At 44.4% G+C, this 21686-nt stretch overlaps 1 protein-coding gene across 3 annotated transcripts in view; it reads right to left on the bottom strand.

The window, feature by feature from the left end:
• The window catches only part of LOC126268064 (hepatic leukemia factor-like), a 574619-nt gene that overhangs the window by 52933 nt on the left and 500000 nt on the right, over nt 1-21686 (bottom strand). For all 3 annotated transcript variants that reach the window (XM_049973499.1, XM_049973500.1, XM_049973501.1), the window contains one exon: nt 3218-3345. In XM_049973499.1, coding sequence (XP_049829456.1) covers nt 3218-3345 — 128 coding nt within the window. The remainder of the gene's footprint in view (nt 1-3217; nt 3346-21686) is intronic.

The raw sequence follows: 21686 nt of genomic DNA, 5'->3' as shown, positions 1-21686 counted from the left end.
CTTTCCACGAACAATACGGGAGTGGAATAGAAGGGAGAACCGATAGAGGTACTCAAGGTACCCTCCGCCACACACCGTATGCGGAGTATGCATGCAGATGTAGATGTATATGTACTGCTGTTTCTTGTCTATAAAGAATTATATTTGTATTTACTGTTCACCATGTATTTATCCCCTCACAGCAGAGAAGAGCAACGAAGGTAAGTTTCGTTTCCTAATGAATAAAGTGTTTCGTTGTCTGACTGTTGGTGTTCCTAAACGGACTATTCCTCTGTGTTCACCTCGGTGTACAGCAACAAAATACAACAATGGGTAAACTGATAAACGAGAGAATCGAAGCGTTCGAAATGTGGAACCATAGATGGATGTTAAAAGTAAGGTGGCCTGATTGGCAATGAAGAGCACCACAGAATCGGAGATTAAGGGAAAATATGGGAAATAGGACAAGAACAAGGAACAGGATGATAGGACATATGTTAAGGCACCAGAGAATAACTTCCACGGCATGGTGGAGGATAGAAACTGTAAGGGAAGACAGAGATTGGAATATATCCAACAAATGATAGAGGATGTAGGCTGCAAGCGCTACTGTGAGGTAATGAGGCTGCCACAGGAGACGAAGTCGAGGCAGATCACATCTAATCAGTCAAAAGTCTAAGGAATGAGTATACGATACTCCGGTGCCTATGTTGTTCAGAAGCACGACAAAATGTTCCTTCGAACAAGCATGGATGCATGACCGAAGGAATAAGCACTGCGGCGACTACAGCCGTTATGAAATGAATGTTGCGAATATGGACAACCATCAGCTGCGTAATTAAACGACAATGAAAATTTGTGCCGGACCAGAACTCGAATTCGGATTTCCCGCTGATCATGAGCAACATGCATGCATCCACGTCCGAAGGAATATGCACTGTGATGACGAAAGGAACAATGCATCGTACTTCTGAACATCACAGACATTGCAGTATCGAATTTGTCCTCTGATACCTTCCCTGTACGGAAATATACATAATAGATGTACGAGTGCAGGTTGTAGGCACGTGGTCGACAAGATATAGAAGTTTGAGTCTGGCTGTGAAGCATGCTCGGATAGCCTAACAATAAGGCGACCGTCGCGATAAGCGGAAAATTCGATTTCAAGTCCCGGTCCGGCATAAACTTTTATTTTCGTTATTCCATTTTGTAGCTGGTGGTTCTCCATAAGCGAATACATTTCATCTAAGGAATGAGGAGGTTCTTCGTAGAATCGGCGTGGAAAGGAATATGTGGAAAACACAAAAGAAGGAACAACATAAAGAGGTCGGAACAGAAGAGGAAGTCGTGGCGAGCTTCAGCAAAACAAGCGACGTGACTGAAGACATCCCCAAAAAAGAAAATACACCAAATTGTTCTCAGTGAGATAGGTCTGTAGTTATGCACGTTGGTCTTGGTACACTACTGGCCATTAAATTTGCTACACCAAGAAGAAATGCAGATGATAAACGGGCATTCATTGGAGAAATACATTATATTAGAACTGACATATGATTACATTTTCACACAATTTGGGTGCATAGATCCTGAGAAATCGGTACACAGAACAACCACCTCTGGCCGTAATAATGGCCTTGATACGCCTAGGCATTGAGTCAAACAGAGCTTGATGGCGTGTACAGGTACAGCTGCCCATGCAGCCTCAACACGATACCACAGTTCATCAAGAAGAGTGACTGGCGTATTGTGACGAGTCAGTTGCTCGGCCACCATTGACCAGACGTTTTCAATTGGCGAGAGATCTGGAGAATGTGCTGAACAGGGCACAGTCGGACATTTTCTGTATCCAGAAAGGCCCGCACAGGACCTGCTGAAATGTAGGGTTTCCCAGGGATCGAATGAAGGGTAGAGCCACGGGTCGTAACACATCTGAAATGTAACGTCCACTGTTCAAAGTGCCGTCAATACGAACTAGAGGTGACCGAGACGTGTTAACCAATAGCACCCCATACCATGACGCCGGGTGATACGCCAGTATGGCGATGACGAATACACGCTTCCAATGTGCGTTCACCGCGATGTCGCCAAACACGGATGCGACCATCATGATGCTGTAAACAGAACCTGGATTCATCCGAAAAAATGACGTTTTGCCATTCGTGCACCCAGGTTCGTCGTTGAGTACGCCATCGCAGGCGCTCCTGTCTGTGATGCAGCGTCAAGGATAACCGCAGCCATGGTCTCCTAGCTGATAGTCCATGCTGCTGCAAACGTCGTTGAAGTGTTCGTGCAGATGGTTGTCGTCTTGCAAACGTCCCCATCTGTTGACTCAGGGAAGGAGACGTGGCTGCACGATCCGTTACAGCCATGCGGATAAGATGCCTGTCATCTCGGCTGCTAGTGATACGAGGCCGTTGGGATCCAGCTCGGCGTTCCGTATTTCCATACTGAACCCACCGATTCCATATTCTGCTAACAGTCATTGGATCTCGACCAACGCGAGCAGCAATGTCGCGACACGATAAACCGCAATCGCGATAGGCTACAATCCGACCTTTATCAAAGTCGGAAACGTGATGGTACGTATTTCTCCACCTTACACGAGGCATCACAACAACGTTTCGCCAGGCAACGCCGGTCAACTGCTGTTTGTGTATGAGAAATCGGTTGGAAACGTTCCTCATGTCAGCACGTTGTAGGTGTCGCCACCGGCACCAACCTTGTGTGAACGCTCTGAAAAGCTAATCATTTGCATATCATAGCATCTTCTTCCTGTCGGTTAAATTTCGCGTCTGTAGCACGTCATCTTCGTGGTGTGGTGATTTTAATAGCCAGTAGTGTAAATGATTTACGCAGATCATGCTACGTCCTACCTCTTTACCTCGCGCTATGGTTGACTGTCGCAGCCGTGCCACGTCATTGCACCATTTCAAAGGAATGAGGAGTCTTGAGACGCAGTCCGAGTGGTAGTTGTCCTCACGTACAGTTACTTTACACAGCCGTATAATGAGGGGAGCTGTTTACAAGAATAAACAGCACAGAGACAGACTCGAAAGACACCAAACGGATCGTTTTCTTTTGACTTGAGTGCATTTCAATTAAAAAACTGTCTGGGTTTCGGTTTATCGTAATCCTTGTGTAATATCTGTAGCTAACGTGGACAGCGCTTTCACATGGAATGATGGAAGTATGGTATCATTTTGCGACGTTGTTTAAGAGTGTCGGGAGGTGTACTCACCTTCAGGTCGGCGTCGTACGTCTTATCCCAGAGGTTGGGTCCCAGGAAGGCGGCCTGCGCTTCCACGTTGCACCACAGCTCGCCGTCGTCCTTCTTGTCTTCAGGGCCATCCTTGCCGCTGGTCTTCCCTGTAACACATACAGAGCGCTCGTCTTTACTGGCAATCAAACCAGTCTACCAGTAGTGATGTCTCTCTGAATATACGACCAACAGATAAGACGCGAAGCATGTAATTGTACATTGTCAACCAGCACTCACCTCAAACCAGCATCACTGCACCGTCTGTAAGAAAATTTTAGTCTTTAAAAACTACCAGCTGTTAGATAAAATTCAAAGTATAGCTTTGAGTATGTATTCGAGAGATACAGCGCGCCCTGGCCTAAGAGAGTGTCACTTTATGTCTCTATTCCACTCAGAGACATATCGTTGTATTCTAACCCTACATAAGACATGTGGAAAGGTAATACTACGGACTATTACCCGAGAAAATGCTTCATGTGACATGGTTTATAGCCTACCGCTTACTTCCTTTTGCCTTCCTAGCCGTCGCAAAAATCTTCAGCAGCAATTAAACGCAGCATTATAAGAACCGTGAAGGCAACAGCTCTCGGCTTCGTCTATGAGGGAACGGCTTACAAGACGCTGGTGAGATCAACGTTGCCCCTGCGTATAGAGTGCTTATCAAGTAGGAAAGGTAGCTGAAACCGAACTAATTTAGAGACACGTCTAAAGTAGCAACAGGTCGGCATAGCCCTTGGAAAAGGAGTAACTGAATAGCTAAGAAAATGTAAATTCCAATATTTGACACAAAGGCGAAGTTGTTCTCGTGCGAAACCCTGTTGGTTCTCTTCCTCCCCACAAGCCCAACAGGATTTCATGAGGAGAAAGTCATTTTTATACAAAAGATTCGAATTTACATTGTTTCCTCTGTACATACGCAATAGGAACAGGACACTAATTGGTACAAAGTACCCTCCACCACACACAGGAGTCTGGATTGAGAAGTACACTCTCTCTCTCTCTCTCTCTCTCTCTCTCTCTCTCTCTCTCTCTCTTTCTCTCTCTCTCACACACACACACACACGGTTGTAAGTTCAGATATTTTTGTATGTGGTACTTTAATATGCACACACATACCTGTCAGTTGTTTTTTCTCTGTGTCAAATAGTCTTCCCAAAAACAAACCACAAACTTTACGACCTGATATATTCTGCATGGCGGTAACTGCATCATGAGTGCACAACGCCTGTCACTATAGACTAACTGTATTACATCGACTCATTCACACTGCAACATCTGACTTGCTGCCCAGCGGAAAATAAGCATTATTGCCACATGTACTTGGAGGTGCCGTCCAACCTAAAAACATATGACTTGTAATAGCTATACGGTCTCGTAAACTGACATATGGCCGGGAGAGCGGTGTGCTGACCACATGCCCCTCCATTTTTGCATCCAGTGATGCCTGTGAGCTGAGAATGACACGGCAGCCGGGAGGCACCGTTGGCCTTCATGGCCTGTTCGAGCAGAGTTTTTTTTTTTTTTTTTTGTAGCAGCTATAATTATAGGCTACAAAGGACATAAATACTGATGTAATGTTGTTCAGTACACCATCCTCAATCACCAGTGGAAATATCTGCATTTATATCCATTACACCCTGTTTATACACACAAAATGTGTGGGCTATAAGCGCAGATTTTCTTATTGGCGACTGAGGACAGCTATTAGGGGTAGTAGTTTTTAGGTTGGTTAGTACCTCAAGCTACATGTGGCAACAGCAAGCTGTTAATGTTTATTATCTCCAGGCGAAAAGGTAAGGTGTTGAAGTGTGGAAACATGGACGCAAAATGGTGAGTCGAAGCTGACAGGCTAGTCCACTGGGAGACACGCAGAAAACATCAGGTCGTAAACTTCGTGATGTATTTGTGGGAATGTTCGACCCAGAGAAAAATGAACGAACACACTGATATGTGTAGGTATCGGTACCACCGACTAGCTTTAGGGACAGGTTCAAATTTCCAAATGTGTGTGAAATCTTATGGGACTTAACTGCTATGGTCATTAGTCCCTAAGCTTACACACTACTTAACCAAGTATCCTAAGGACAAACACACACATACACACACACACACACACACACACACACACACACACACACACACACACACGAGGGAGGACACGGACAGATTCCTTACACCAAACAAGGAAAAAAGTGTATAATAAACATCGGCTCTAAAATGCACATCTTGTTCAGTAGAAAAGATGTGTATCACACTAGCGAAGATGAGAAGGTGCTCATAGCACTTAAAGTACGCATTTTAGACCCCACGTTTACTTGAAGTTTTTTCTTGGTACGGTCCGTACTACCTCCTCCCAAAATATGGTAAGTTAAGTCTACGCCGTAGAAGACATCCGTTCCATAGTATCGAAGATGAACAAGACGCCGTAGAAGAGATCCGTTCCATTGTATCGAAGATGAATAAGCGCACAGCTCTAAGTTGTACATATTAGAGCCCATGTTTAGTAGACGTTTTCCTTGTTACGGTCTAAGGAAAGTGTCCCTGAGGTTCGTCGGTGTTTTCTTAGGATACCTTATATACCGGGTGATCAAAAAGTCAGTATAAATTTGAAAACGTAATAAACCACGGAATGATGTAAATAGAGAGGTAAAAATTGGCACACATGCTTGGAATGACGGAGTTTTATTAGAACCACCCCATATTGCTAGACGCGTGAAAGATCTCTTGCGCGCGTCGTTTGGTGATGATCGGGTGCTCAGCTGCCACTTTCGTCATGCTTGGCCTCCCCGAACCCCAGACCTCAGTCCGTGCGATTGTTGGCTTTGGGGTTACCTGAAGTCGCAAGTGTATCGTGATCGACCGACATCTCTAGGGGTCCTGAAAGACAACACCCGACGCCAATGCCTCACCATAACTCCGGACATGTTTTACAGTGCTGTTCACAACGTTATTCCTCGACTACAGCTATTGTTGAGGAATGATGGTGGACATATTGAGCATTTAATGTAAAGAACATCATCTTTGCTTTGTCTTACTTTGTTATGCTAATTATTGACATTCTGATCAGATGTGGGACATTTTTTTGAACTTTTGTATTTTTTTGGTTCTAATAAACCCCCATGCTATTCCAAGCATGTGTGTCAATTTTTAGTTCTCTATCTACATTATTCCGTGATTTATTCAGTTTTCAAATTTATACTGACTTTTTGATCACCCGGTACATAACCTGTGACGAACGTTGGATATGCAGGTACACAGTTTAAATCGCTTGTAGATCGCTGTGACGTCACTCGTATCCACAGAGCCCCTCATATGGAGGGTAATTTCTGTCGTTATCTTGAGCCTCTAATTAAGCGTTGTAACCGCTGGTAGTATGGTGTAATTCAGTTAATTTTCTCGCGGTTCGGAAATGGTTCCCGGAGAATAAGAATGGTCGACGGTTTCTTGCGTTCTTTGCAAGCGCACATGTTTAGGTTTCTGTTACATTATACGTAACAGCCTATACCAGGTGAGAAACTAAACCTCTGTTATGTGCAATTCTAAAATACCACATTAATTTGAATAATCTGCTACATATATGAAAGAAATCAGGAGCATCTGCTGTCTTTCATGACTGGGCTCAGATGAGTAATGTATTACATAGTGTTACAATATTTACTTTTTCATCTCCTGAGTGAATAAAGGTTTCAATCCGATTGACGGAGTTCAAAGCCAGAAGTGAAAATAACATATAAATTCGGAATATTTAACGAGATGGTTACGACGCTACAGAAATTCTACAATTCAGTGTTTTCTCGAACTGCATGTAACATTAGCTCGTTCCTTTCTATTCTTTCCACCACTATTATCTCAAATGCCACAAAGATTTCTAATGTACGGGCTGCTCTATTGGACATGAACAGTTAGGACAATACAGGAAAACAACAGAGACTGCGTACACGATACGGACGTGAGAGCTGTTAAATGCTGGAGACGAGTTAGGAAGGAAGAGCAAAAATCCTCGTTTTGGCTGTAGCGTCTGGACACAGGCTGAGAACTGATAATGGCAAAGGCCTCGACGCTAACGACCCATTCGACGACGCTGTAGACGAATGCATTACCAGCACGAACAGTGCGGTTTGAGGATTACGGCGGTACGACGTAAACATGGGTTGTCCCGCCGCAGACAGGCGTTTACAACGCAGACGGGCGCCGGCGCGGTACGGTAGCAGTGTCCTTGCCGCCGGCCGAAAACACGAGACACGGTGCGGTGCGTGACGCACTTGCCAGACGCCGTTATCTCCGCTGCGTACGCCGCGTCGCCACTGCCGGCCGTACAAGGGCGCAGTGCTGGACAGCGAGTGTCTCAGCTGATGTTACAACCTTCCGTTCTGAACAGCGAACATGGAAGCGGTCCTCCACAGCTGCGGCTGATTGCTAAACGAAGAGGCCAGGGTTCGATTACCGGCCTGGTTGGAGATTTTTCCCCATCTGCAGACTGGGTATTGTGTTGTCTTTACGTTCACATCACCATAATTGACATTCTACTGTCGAAATGGCCATAAGGGCACGTACCGAAAGCCAATTAAAGAAAAATAACACATGGAAGCGATAACAGTAAATAACACGATTGCATGGCTGCAGCTGCTTGGTCCGTACCTACTTCTGACGAACTCTAAAATATTAACATAATCTTCCATATTCTGCACAGAGTGCTGAAGAAGCCAGCGAACAAGCATCAGACAAGTTTATCATACGCCTTTTTTTTCTTGTCAGTAATCTTTTGACTTGTTTTGATGCAGCCTGTCACAAACTCCTCTCTTGAGGATCTCTTCATCTCATGGTGAAACTTACATTCTAAGTCCTCAATTATTGGCTGGATGTATTCGAATCTCTGTCTTCCCCCTACAGTTTTTACTGTCTACAGCTCCCTCCAGCACCATGGAAGTTATTCTCTCACGTCTTAACACGTCGTATCACCATGTTCCTTCTTCTTGTCAGTGTTTTCCATATCGTCGTCTCCTGACCAATTCTCCTCAATACTTATTGGTCCACGTAATTTTCAGCACTCTTCTGTAGCATCAGAACTCCAACGATTCTATTCTCTTCTTTTCTGGTTTTCCCATAGTCCGTCCTTCACTGCCATACAATGCTGTGCTCCTACAGAATGTTCTCACAAATATACTCCTCCAATAAAGGTCATTCTTTGGTATCAGTGCCTTCTTCTGGCCAGGAATGCCCCCTTTGCCTGTTCTAGTCTACGTTTTAAAGCCTCCTTGCTTCTTTCGTAATGTGTTATTTTGTTTCATGGTAGCAGAATTGCTTCACTTTACGTTATCAGCCGTCTTCTTTTGCCCAGGAATGCTCACTTTGCCTCTTCTAGTCTACGTTTTATAGCCTACTTGCTTTTTTCGTAGTGTGATCTTTTGTTTCCAAGGTAGCAACATTTCCACTTCTTGGTAAACAATTTTGATGTTAAGTTCATCGCTATCTCACTCCTGTTACTCCTCATTACTTTCGTTTACTGTCAGTCCACATTCTATGCTCGTTAGACTGTTCATTCCATTTAATAAGTCTTTTAATTCTTCTCCACTTTCACTGAGGATAGTAATATCATCAGCTAATCTTATTACCGACATCACTTCACCCTGATTTTCAATCCCACATTGAAACCTTTCGTTTATTTCCGCCATTGTTCTTTCGATGTACACGTTGAACAGTGGGCGTGGAACACTCCAGCCCTTCTTATATCTTTTCTATTCTTAGCACTTCGTTCTTGGCCGACAATTTATTTTGTTTCCTCTAGATTTTTGTACCTGTTGTATGCTACACGCCTTTTCCCTACAGTTTACTATATTCCTTGTATTTTGGAACGTTTTGCACTATTTCACTTTGTCGAATGCACTTTCTAGTTTGAAAATCGTCTTGATTTTTCTTAAGCCTTGCTTCCATTATCAAGCGAAACGACGAGTTGCCTTTTTGGTTACTTTACCTTTCATAAACCCAAACTGATTGCCATCTAACAGATCCTTAATTTTCTTTTCTATTGTTTCGTATATTACTCTCTTCAGCAACTTTGATCCATGAGATGAAAACTTACAGTACGATACTTTTCGCACTTTCTGCTCTCGCTGCATTCTCGTTTGTGCGAATGATATTTTTCCGAAAGTCTCATGGTAAGTCTCCAGTCTCATAGTTTCTGCAGACCAACATGAATAGTCGGTTGGTAGTCACGTCTTCCAGTGATTTTAGAAATTACAAAGGAATGTTATTTATCCCTTCTGAGTTATTTGATCGCCAGCCTTTCAAAACTCTATTATATTCTTCTCTCACGTGAACCTCCAGGCTCATCAAAGAACCTAATTTCTTGATCTATCCAACGTGTGGGCTACAACGGAAATATAGCGCAACCTTGAATTATGCCGGAGCTTCCCACTCACTCAGAGTCATTTTTGTTCAGGGCTGGAATCGGACATTGAAATTATTTTCTGATTGTCAGGTCTGTCTCTCTCACTCACTCACACACACACACACACACACACACACACACACACACATACCTTCTTTGAATTTAGGTTCTGCTAGATGAGGAAACATTTCGCAGAGGTACTTTAAGTATTCTCCGTACTTTGGGAAGGCTTTCACAGATTGTTTCACTAGGCACAACTTAATGTGTGGGCGTGTTATATATTTTTTCAGATCCATGCAGTTCATCTGAAGAAAAAAGGAGCCGAAGAGTTTATTACAGTATAGGGTGGGAGAAATAAAACCAGCTCGGAAAATATTTTATGCACCTTAAGGTAGGCAACCCTACTTGCGTCGTCCGTAACTGGGGCAGATAATGTAAGTTGCATTGCCTATATCCTAAGGTGCATGAAATATTTCCAGGGCCAGTTTTATTCCCCTCCCCCACCCCCTCACCACCCTGCAGTTGTGATATAAGTGTACTAGACGGTACAACCACTGCTCCGAAATTTTAACTCCATACGACTTAAGTGGAAATATGTATAATTAAAATCGCTAATATTGCATTTTTCTTTAGTTGTGGAGCGTTAATTCTAAAAAAAAATGGTGAATTATATGGCTTTTCCGTTAAAATTTTAAGATTCAGTTCACTAAAATCCACATATATCGGCAACTTCATTAAAAACTTTATTCTTCGTACGCCTATGATCTTTGTACGAGTCTCTCACAGGATCCTCAAAGTAACTAGTTACATGTTTGCCCTCTTCCTCATTCGCTTCGTCTCACAAAAACAGCCTGGCAGGGTGCCGCTTTCTGTGAAGAATGCTTTACACCAGAGCGATCGTCAGCGAAGAGAGCATTCTCTCGGATGTGACTGCTAAGCTGCTCGTTCATGATCCTTCACTTGTCTCTCTTTCAATTAATTATTCCCGCGCTCTCCACTTCGACGCTCGCCAGAGTATAAACCGAACAGAGCATTTGCTTGAAAAGCGTTTTTCGTCGTTGTAACTTACTACCAGGTTGCAGAAGCATGAAACCGGAATTTTGTTGCAATAATTATTCGTCTGTTATTTGAAACTGTTAAACAATATTTTATTGAAAATAATCTCCACTGCTAATTATAGATTTCTCCCAACCTCTCCGACAGGCTATGAATTCCACGCAAAAAAAAGACCGTTCATCTTTTGAAGCGAAGCAGTCAGCGAGCCATTTTCGTACATTTTCATACGATTTGAATCGTTGTTCAGCGAGCGCGTGTCCCACTGATGCAAGCAGATGATAATCGGAGGAAGCCAAGTATAGAGAATAAGCCGCATGTCCTAATATTCCCCAACTGAACGCCTCGATCATTTCCCTGATCCATTTTGCTGTGTTTAATGGGGCGTTATCATGGAGTAATATGAGTTTGTGTTGCCTTTTTCCATACTCCGGCCGTATTTCACGTAATAGTCGATTTAAATCGGTCATTTGCTGCTGTTAGCGATCAGTATGAACGGTTTCACCAGGTTTTAACAGCTCACAATAGATGACATCCTTCTGGTCCCACCGAACACAGAGCACAATCAACTTTCCAAAGTGATTTGGTCTTGCAGTGGATTTCGATGGTTTGATGGTTTGCCTGGATTCACGCATGATTTACGATGCTTAGGATTCTCAAAATATATCCACTTTTCATCGCCTGACACTATTTGATGGAGAAACGACTATCACAGGTGGTCTTTCGAATTGCTTGCTGTCTTTCATTCAGTTCATACGGAACTCATTTACCCACTTAGTTTTCAACCGAAGAGAAACGGCTTTCTGTGTCACATTCAATTGTTCTGCGAATTTATGTTGAGTTTGGGAGTCATCTTGATGAATAAGATCTGGAATTCGTTGTCTTCGAACTTTTTCGGTGGTTTCCCGCGCTCACCGTTTCTCACGTCAAACTCATCACTTTGGATTGTTTGAACCACTCGAAATACTGTGTATTCGCGAGAGCATGTTCTCCGAAAGCTTCGACAAGCACTCGCTGCAATTCTACAGCAGTTTTCTTCAAATGGTAACGGAAAGCCAATGCTGTCCGCAAATCGTAGTTCGTAGACACAAAACTCAACGTTTTTACGGGTTTGAAAGAGTTATGAATGTATGGATATTGGGTTACTGTGTGTGACATTTGTCGTCAGCCTTTACAGGAAGCAGATGGCGCTGCAGACGCGGTCTCACGGGCCCTAAACTGACGGCTAACACCACCTACAGGGGAATTCTTCTACATCTGTGTTCTGTGAGTGGTGGAACAGCGGGACGGCAAGATTTGATGATTATCGAGGAATATCTGAAACACAGTTAACTTTGGAATTTGGCTTAATGCAACAAAAAATGCGAAACTTGAGGCTTGACATAACGAATGCTTCGTAAGGGCCAAAAGGGGCCCACTCAGGTAACTGGAAATCAAAGAGAGAAAGATCCTGAGGTGGATGCTAGGACCAGCAAAACAAGAAGAAGGCACACACAGAATCTGGCACAACGACGAGCTGAGCAAACATCAAGAGGGCTCCGTCACGCGTGTGTGGGAAAGACGATTGGCCTTCTACGAACGCTTGACCCTCTGGCCCACATGAACCCCGAAAAACTCACCAACAGGGTCTACACAGTGGCAAGTGGGTCGCCTCGGTCTGGAACAACTGGAGATCCCAACGGAGAAAACACAGGACCGGCTTTGGTTCCGCAAAGCCTTCCGCGAAGGAATTTTTCTTACGTCCCTTACCTATTGGAAAGTCACATGGTCCTCAGTATGGCTAAGCAACGACGACGATGACGGAGAAACAGAAGAAGAAGAAGAAGAAAATATACGTGGCAATAAATTGTCTTTATTCGGCTGATGTTGTTTATGTTTAATTAGTGACCTGGTTTGCATTTTTTTTTTTTTTTTTCGTACAACTGCAGTGAGTAAGCGCGGGGGAAAGGAAAGGAAGGGAGGTTTGGTTTCACCTCGCGCCGACGACGAAGTCGTTAAGTACGTTGTATAAGGTTGAATTACGGATGGATGGGAAACGAAATCTTTCACGCCCTTTCGAAGTAAACATCGCGACATTAGCCATAATGGATTAGGCAACTCGCGGAAGACTAGATGGGGTTTTGAACCGTTCATTCTGTTTCCAGTGTTTTGCACTGTAGCAAATGAAATCTTACAGTGCTCGCTTGCTTCGTTAGCGGTCCTCTCGTGTTGTGTTCCGCCCGCTGCACTGTAGTCGCTTCCTGAATAGGTGCAGATGGTCACTGGCGAACTGTTCACGACTCTCGTTCTCTCCCTCTTCGTTCCGATGTAAATATGGCACGCAAGACGTTATCGGCACTTTCTTGATACATTCAGATACTTCTTGCATTTTCTCGCTTTTAAAATTTATAACTAATTCTCTTGATCGGGACCACCAATTCCAGCTCAGCTCCACTCTTTTCAACGTAAGCCAGTACGAGGTCACTGTTGATCATCATATTTGAAGACAAAGTAGAGGGCATGGCGAGCACTTTTAATAGAGTGAAAAAGTCACATTATGTGTTTATGCGGGATCGTATTTATTCAGAGCTTCTGTGAAACTGTGGTCTCGCAGTAATTAGATTTGGGTCTGAAGATGACCTCAGAATAAGAGTCAAAACCGGTAATACGAATAAACAGACCAGACGGTGGATCATTTTCTCATCGTGCAATTTACTCAGAAATAGTATAAATTCTTGGGAGGAGGGGCGGAATCGAGAGGGCTAGGCGATCCTGAAACAAACAGGGACGACAATGATGAAGGAAGTCACTGGAACAACCTTGGTACTAACAATACATCTGGCAGAAGACAGGAGGAAGCTGCGGGACAATAGAAGACGTGGCCTTCAAGTCTGCGATTCGAAGAAATTAGAGAAGGAAGACGGAGGGAGTGATATGTCGCTCTTGAAGAACCGACTTTCACCGACTGTAGCCTCCTGGGGCTGAAGGACTGTAACGCTTACCGGGAGCGGGTATTAAAAAAGTGCACGACGTCATTTACCCACAATAGTCCTTTTAATGGCTAATGACGTCCGCTCCACGAGACATAATGCTGTTGTTCTTCCTCATGGTTATTTGTTTATGGAGGACAGCAAATGGAACATAGGCGGTGACACGGACTTACGCAAAACGTGAGTACCTGGAATCTTCGATTTTGTTGTTCATCCTCATGGTTATTTGGTGATGGAGGACAGCATACGGAACATAGGTGGTGACACGGAGTTACGAAAACGTCAGTACCTGAGCCGGCCGGTGTGGCCGAGCGGCTCTAGGCCCTTCAGTCCGGAACCACGCGGCTACTAGGGTCGCATGTTCAAATCTTGCCTCGGGCATGGATGTGTGTGATGTCTTTAGGTTAGGTTTACGTGGTTCTGAGTCTAGGGGACTGATGACCTCAGATGTTAAGTCCCGTAGTGCTTAGAGCCTTTTGAATCGTTTTCAGTACCTGAAATCTTCGATTATTTTTCTAAGTCAAAAAGAGGTAATTTTCTTTGCGGACTGACCTGCGTCAACTGTTAACTTACCCGGATGTACCATGAACATTGACAACTGTCCTGCGCGACAGTTTTGGTCCACCAGTTCTCAGTCTCCCCAAAAAGCATTTCGCCGATCGGTCGGTATAGGCTTAAGCCATTTGTGCCTATTATCAATTTTTTGTTATTTAGAAACTGTTCAAATACCCTCTTATATCTCCATTGTGAATCTGATCCAGTCTGCTACAACATTTGAAACTTCTTAGAAATTTCATTTCTGTGGCTTGTTGGTCTTACGAATCCGTTCTTCGCTGCTACACCAAAAGATTTGGAACTTGTAAAGCCTCATATTAGTCTCTGTGTGACCGGTTTTCACCAGGGCTGTTCTGTTTGCGCCGCATTTTCTTGAAAAACCAAGTACCTTTCGGTTGATGTCTCGAAAAGTCGCCGAACACCTATTAGTGGACAATAAAACCACCCGTCGCCCTTTTGACGGCTTGAACTCTGCTGGAGACACATTCACTGCGGCTTGAACTTTTCTGGAGATACAGAGGAATGGCACCCTGTTCTTCCTACAGTGCCGCAACCAGAGAAGGTAGCGCTGTTGGACGCTGGGGTCTGGAACGAAGACAACGTTCTAACTCATCCCAAGGGTGTTCCACTGCGATCAGGTCAGAACTCTGAGCAGGCCAGTCTACTTCATGGATGTTTTGTCCACATGTTTTGTCACAGATGCAATACAATGGCATGCAAGGGCTTTCTGATAAAATCACCGTCTTCCGACTTATTTTGTGCTGCACACAGTACATAATGCCGTAAAATGCGGTCATATCGTTCTCCATGTACCATCTTCTTAGGTGCAACAAGGGGACCGTAGTGTAACCACGAAAAACACACCCATATCTCCTCTGTACTTCATTGTTGGCACCACGCATGGCAGGCAACGTTCTCCACACATTAGCCAAACCCAGACCTTCCCATCGGTTTCACATACGGTGTAGCGTGACTTATCATTCCAAATCATTCGTTTACAGTCATACCGACAACAGAAAAGTGTGGTGGCTTACGAGGAGTTGTTCTCTTAACTTCCTACACGCTGCAGTAGCTAGACTGTTGGTAGCACTTTCGAGTAATTCCTGCTGCTGATTTAATGAGAATTTTTCACCACCACACTTCACAGTCTTCGACGATCCCTGTGCGTCAGTACACGGTGTCTGTCTGGGTTTAGTGTCTGTCTGGGTTTAGCAGTGATTGTTCCTTCGCGTTATCACTTCAAAACCACATCAACAGTCGGCTTTGGCACCTTTATAAATGTTGAGCTACGATTATTTGTTACTCAAGTGACAACCAACATCTAGTCCACTGAAGTCCGACCCATTTTTTGTGCTGACAGCACAGTACTGTCCCGCACGGAAGGGGGGGGGGGGGGGGTGGGGGAGGGGCGGAGGAGGGGCGAAGAGGGCAAACGAGCAGAATATTTTATGATCAGTGGTTCTTGGATGCTGTCCTTAACATTGTGTAGGACAAAAAGATCTCTTTCTTCACTTCAGCACAACTAAGCAACCTACAGATATTCCAAGAAACGAAACCAGTACTACCACAATAAAAGCGTAAAAATGTAACTTGGGTGGTTTTTATTAATCATTAAAATTACAACAGGCATCTGCATTATACAGTGATACTTAACGTCAAAACATATCTAATAGTGTCTGCTCAGAATTTTTCTAAATCACGGGAATTAGATGTCGTTGCCATCAAATTCTCCATTGTGTATCTCAGGGGGTAATTGCCTGAGTTCACTTAGTGGACAGCAGTTTAATCTTCGCTACATTCGCAAAGCCTAGATAGGCCAGGTGTACTGCTTTATAACCTACTCATTCTGGATTGTCAGCACCAATATGAATTTATGAAGTCTGTTTAAGGATTTTCGGGTAGACAAGTGTCCCTCATATGCTAGGAGGAGGGGGGGAAGGGCGGAGACGTTCGATTGGTTGCTTCCAACCGGCAAGCTGAGAGTTTCTCGGCCTTCATGATCTTAACTTTTCAGTCTCACGAGGTTCGTTTAGAGTTTACTCGTAGATTTTATGGAGGAGATTCCTTCTAGACCTCAGTCGTTTGTGGGCAGGTTGATGTCGATACAATGGGTACGCGTGTGAGACACGTGCTTCAGATTACTCATCATGGGCGTCTAATATCTGGTGGAGCGATTCCTGCCAAACAGTAAACTTTGTCACGTGGTGTTGGCCTTAGCAAACCAGTTATTAGTCTACATGTTTCATTCAAAGAAGGGTCAACTTCTTTAGGATGACTGGATCTGTACCAAACAGGGCAAACAGGCTCTGCGGCAGACTAGCACGAAGTGAGTAGTTCCCGACCGCTCTGGTTGTGAAGCCCAATTGGTTCCAATCAATTTGCGATGGACATTATTTCTAGCCGACACTTACTGTTTGGCCTTTATGGAGTGCTTTTGTAAGTGATGCTGCGACCCATTGTTAAACGTAAATCTTAGACGCTCTGCAGTGATTTAACTAAATGACCTCCAAAGCTGCCTGCAATTTTCTTGAAGACTGCTTGCGAATGACTACGAGAGCAGGCGCACGCCCACAGTAGAAAGGCTAACGTTTAGGATGTGCTGGACCCAGCGAAATCATCAGAACGCAATCCGCATCCAAGTTCGCATAGAACAGGACAAACGAGAGCGCTCGTGTATACGGAAAATAAAAGGGAACATGTGCTTGAGGTGTTTTGCACTGCAGCGAGCTGAAGGACGGCGCCTCTGAGGTGACAGTTTGCAGTCAGCATGGCTCTGTGGACGACGATTCCCGCGTCACTCAGCGCAAGACAAAACGTTTCCTGCTATTTGTCCCATTGTGTTTCCCAGCACCAGTGTTCACACGCATCCGGCGAATAACGCGAAATGCTGTCATGGCCGTGAGAATGCCGCGAAAAAAATGTCTGTCTGATGGCGACTGCACAGCAATAACCTCGACGGCGACGAAGACGCCGCCGACTACTGCTGCTTTAATCACGGTAGGGTGAGGTATATGGAGAAGTGAGTCTGGTACTAATTTCCAGCTTTCGGGTGTTGTCCCCCAAACCCATGACGGAATTCCTTGCTTTACTGTTCGTGAAAGCAGACACCTGGAAAAATACATATTTGTTTTCGGAACTGTAGTACTGGAATACGTACTGCGAAATGCTGTTACGCGCACTACACGAACATACACTGAGGGTAATTGTTTCTATTGAACAAGAACTTTCGCTGTGTAACCGCGAAAGAATGAAAATTTTAATTGGTAACGCACTCACTGAGACAGGCATCTGTGTTTATTTTTTCGCAAGTTATATGTTTTGTTAGAAATGAAGCTTCTGGTCTGCCTATTGTCCCACCGTACTTGCTTGCACCATTGCTGAATTCTGCTTGTTCATTACTGTGTGATAAGAAGTATCTGCAGATTTTGTGGAAACTTAATTGCTGATAGCCGGCAGGAGTGGGCGAGCGGTTCTAGGGGCTTCAGTCTGGAACCGCGCGACCGCTACAGTCGCAGGTTCGAATCCTGCCTCCGGCATGGATGTGTGTGATGTCCTTAGGTTAGTTAGGTTTAAGTAGTTCTAAGTTGTAGAGGGCTGATGACCTCAGATGTTAAGTCTCATAGTGCTCAGATCCATGTGAACCTACTGCTAATACAAACCGCTCCAAACAGCTAAATTAAAGTGCAAACTGAAAAAGGTCTTAACGACTGAAGAGCTCGCGCCAAAACGAAGGAAAGCGCTCTGTATTGTCAAAAAAAGATAACGTCATCTGAAAGTGTGTGGTTAAAACGCGAATTCAAATGGTTCAAATGACTCTGAGCACTATGGGACTTAACATGTGAGGTCATCAGTCCCCTAGAACTTAGAACTACTTAAACCTAACTAACCTAAGGACATCACATACATCCATGCCCGAGGCAGGACTCGAACCTGCGACCGTAGCGGTCGCGCGGTTCCAAACTGAAGCGCCTAGAACCACTCGGCCACACCGGCCGGCAACGTGAATTCAATCCTAACCGTGTGAACTTTGGCTTTGCCTCTTGTAGTTAACACTGATTAGTTCTAACTACCTAGTCACCTCGTTGCCGTAGTTCAGTTGTCATAGTATAGTTGTGTACAGTTACACTGAGCAGCGTACGGGCTGCGTACTTATATGGGCAAAGGAAATTGTTATCCGGTTGGAAATAAAATACTGCGCTGTTAGTTCAAATATGTCCTCGCTTTTCGACCTGATATCATCCTGGGTCATCAACTTTTTGTCCAACTTCCAGCACTTCCGCATACCTTTCCTGAACCATGACTTTGGAAAAAGTCTGAAATACCCCTCTGCTGCTGCTAAACCTGCAGTGCACTCTATATATTAGACGAAGGAACAAGGGCTTTTCAGAGGATTCTCCAAATTCCTGTGCCCTCAATGCCAAAGATTCTTTGTGGGCTGGCGCAGAAGTTTCTTTCTTAAATCTGAGCTTTCACTGTTCTTGTCCCAATTCTTTCACGAAAGAGAGCAGAGGAATACAATGTGAAGGTACATCTGTACAATGCGTGCAACACAAATGTATGAAAATGTTATGATGTGAATTTGTACACAACAGTAAGCACAGCCCACGCCAACTGTGTCAGCTGCTGTAATAAAATGAATGCATACACAAAGATATGTAAAGGCAGTATGAAAGTGATATTGGAATCCATTATTTGCACTCTGTATGACCATGTCGTGAAATGCTTATGCATACCAAAACACGTTTAAGTATTTTTAAACAGGGGTAGATAAAAAATCTTGCACTTTAAAATGACCCCACTGTCGAAACTGCGGCTGTGATGATTGGAATTAAAATGACAATCAAAGGCGAAAATACTGTCTGTAAAAAGTAACGGAGTAGTTTATATGAAACACTTAGGGCTTAAATATTATGAATTTCTCGTCTTAGTAACTCTCCCTGCCCCTCTCTCTCTACGTCCCCACTCTCCCATCCATCCTCCTCCCTTTACATTTCTCAGCTCCTCACTTTCTAATTATTTCTTTGTAGATGTTCCCATTACGACTGCATCAAGCAAAAGTATCCGGCGGAGAGTGCAAAGACAGGATGTTTCACTTAGGAGGTGACTGAACAAAACAGTGGTATTTAATTTCGATGTTGCTGCGATGTTATTGGCCACAACACACCAGCAGAGCATGGGAACGGGACGGAGATTATTTAAAGGCGGCGGCAACTAGCACGGGAAACTTGAGCGAGCCCGTATCTGAGCGCGCCGTCCGTGGCGTGAACAGATCCCAAGGCCTCGCCGGGGAGACCTTGGCAGGAAGGCCTCAGCACGCTCCGAGTGTAATGGCTGACGGGACGCGGCTGCGCTAGTGCAACCTCACTCGCGGCTTCTTGCCTCTCGCCAGCTCAGCAGTAAAAACTGGACACATCTTTACAGGCAGATACTCATTTGCCTGCCTCCTACGATGCTATAGAGAGGTGGGGAGAAATGTGGAAGCACCAAAAACACAAACAACACTTTATCGTGCCTAACATGATGTAGGAAAACTTTTGACGTTCAAAACAACTTCCAGTCCTCTAGGAATGGATGAGTCCAGGTCCTGCATGGTTTCCAGGAGACTCATATACCATTCTTCCTGCAAAACAGTGGCAAGTTCGAGTAACTATGTCGGAGCTGGATAGCATACAAGCAACCGTCTCTCCAAAGTAGACCACAAAGCCTCAGTAATACTCAGATATGCTGTCGTGGCTAGGGGAGATGTTCCATTTCATCGTCGTATTGTCAAAACCTACCTGCACGACGTCAACTGTTTACAGGGGCCCTAACGTCTTACAAGGGAACCTCCCCATCGTGTCCCCCTCACATTTAGTTATAAGTTGGCACAGTGGATAGGCCTTGCAAAACTGAACACCGATCAATCGAGAAAACAGGAAGAGGTTGTGTGGAACTATGAAAAAAAAATTAGCAAAATATACAAACTAAGTAGTCCATGCGCAAGATAGGCAACATCAAGGATAGTCTGAGCTTAGGAAGGCAACATCAAGGATAGTCTGAGCTTAGGAGCGCCGTGGTCCTGTGGTTAGCGTGAACAGCTGCGGACCGAGAGGTCCTCGGTTCAAGTCTTCCCTCGAGTGGAAACTTTATCTTCTTTATTTTCGCAAAGTTATGATCTGTCCGTTCGTTCATTGACGTCTCTGTTCACTGTTATAAGTTTAATGTCTGTGTTTTGCGACCGCACCCCAAAAGCGTGCGATTAATAGGCGAAAGGACATGACTCTCCATTGGGAACCGAAAACATTTGATCGCAAGGTCATAGGTCAACCGATTCCTCCACAGGAAAACACGTCCGATATATTCTATACGACGCTGGTGACGGCATGTGCGTCACGTGACAGGAATATGTTGTCGACCCACCTAACTTGTACACTTGGCGAATGGGTAAAAAGATTCTTCTACCTTCCCCGATTTGGATTTTCTTGTGGATGTGATAATCACTTCCAACAAAGTGATGAAAACGTAAGAGTTTGTCACATAAACTGCAACAAATGAATGCAACAGTTCCACAGTCGCGCAGTTTTCCCTTTTAACGTTTTCAAAATTTTCCCTGTGGAGACTGTCAAATCTTGCATATGTCCAAGCTAATCTGAGCATCTCCTGGAATTTTGGAGAGCGAAGTTGATTATGAGTGAGTGCCTGAACTTTGACAATTGGCTGAAAATAAAAAATTAAACTTTTTACTCGAGAGAAGATTTGAACCAAGGTCCTATCGTATCGCAGTTGCTCACGCTAACCACAGGAACGTGGCGCTGCTGAGCTCACACTATACTTGATGTTGCCTATCTTGCGCATGGACTACTTAGTTTCTATATTTTGCTTATTTTTTTTCATAGTTCCACACAACGTCTTCCTATTTTCTCGATTGATCTGTGTTCAGTTTTTCAAGGCCTATCCACTGTGGCAACTTATAACTAAATCTGAAGGGGGTGTAATGGGGAGGTTCCCTTGTTAGCATCACCACTGGGGAGCAAACTTCGTAGCCTACGATGGGCTCGTTCCGCCAGAATGGTCATATGCTTCTTGGCAGAAATGCGACATTGAAGAGTAACCAGGGTAATACCAGGAAAAGGCTGTCAAAACCATCACCGAACCGCCACCATGTTTCACTCTTGGGGCGTAAACTTGTCCAGAAGTGCGGAAACAGTATGAAAGAAGACTCGTCCGACCAAATGACATTCTTCCATTTCTCCACAGTCGATTTGTAACGACGTCTGCACCACATTTTCCTGTCAGAGGCATCTTTGCATCAGTGATGATTTGTTTTGGAATTTCAGCTCACCCTTCAGTGCCCTGGTTATGGAACTGCCTTCGTGTTGTTTTGGTGCTGACAGGGGTCACGAGTATGACATAAAGTCCAGCAGTAACTTTTGCAGCTGCTGGCGTCTTACTTTTCTTCACAATCGTATTCAACGACCATCTGTCATGATCTCAACACACACTT

Source organism: Schistocerca gregaria, chromosome 4 (genome assembly GCF_023897955.1).
Source record: "Schistocerca gregaria isolate iqSchGreg1 chromosome 4, iqSchGreg1.2, whole genome shotgun sequence".
NCBI lineage: Eukaryota > Metazoa > Arthropoda > Insecta > Orthoptera > Acrididae > Schistocerca > Schistocerca gregaria.
The sequence above is the reverse complement of the archived record's forward strand: the minus strand, read 5'-3'. Positions and strand labels throughout refer to the sequence as shown.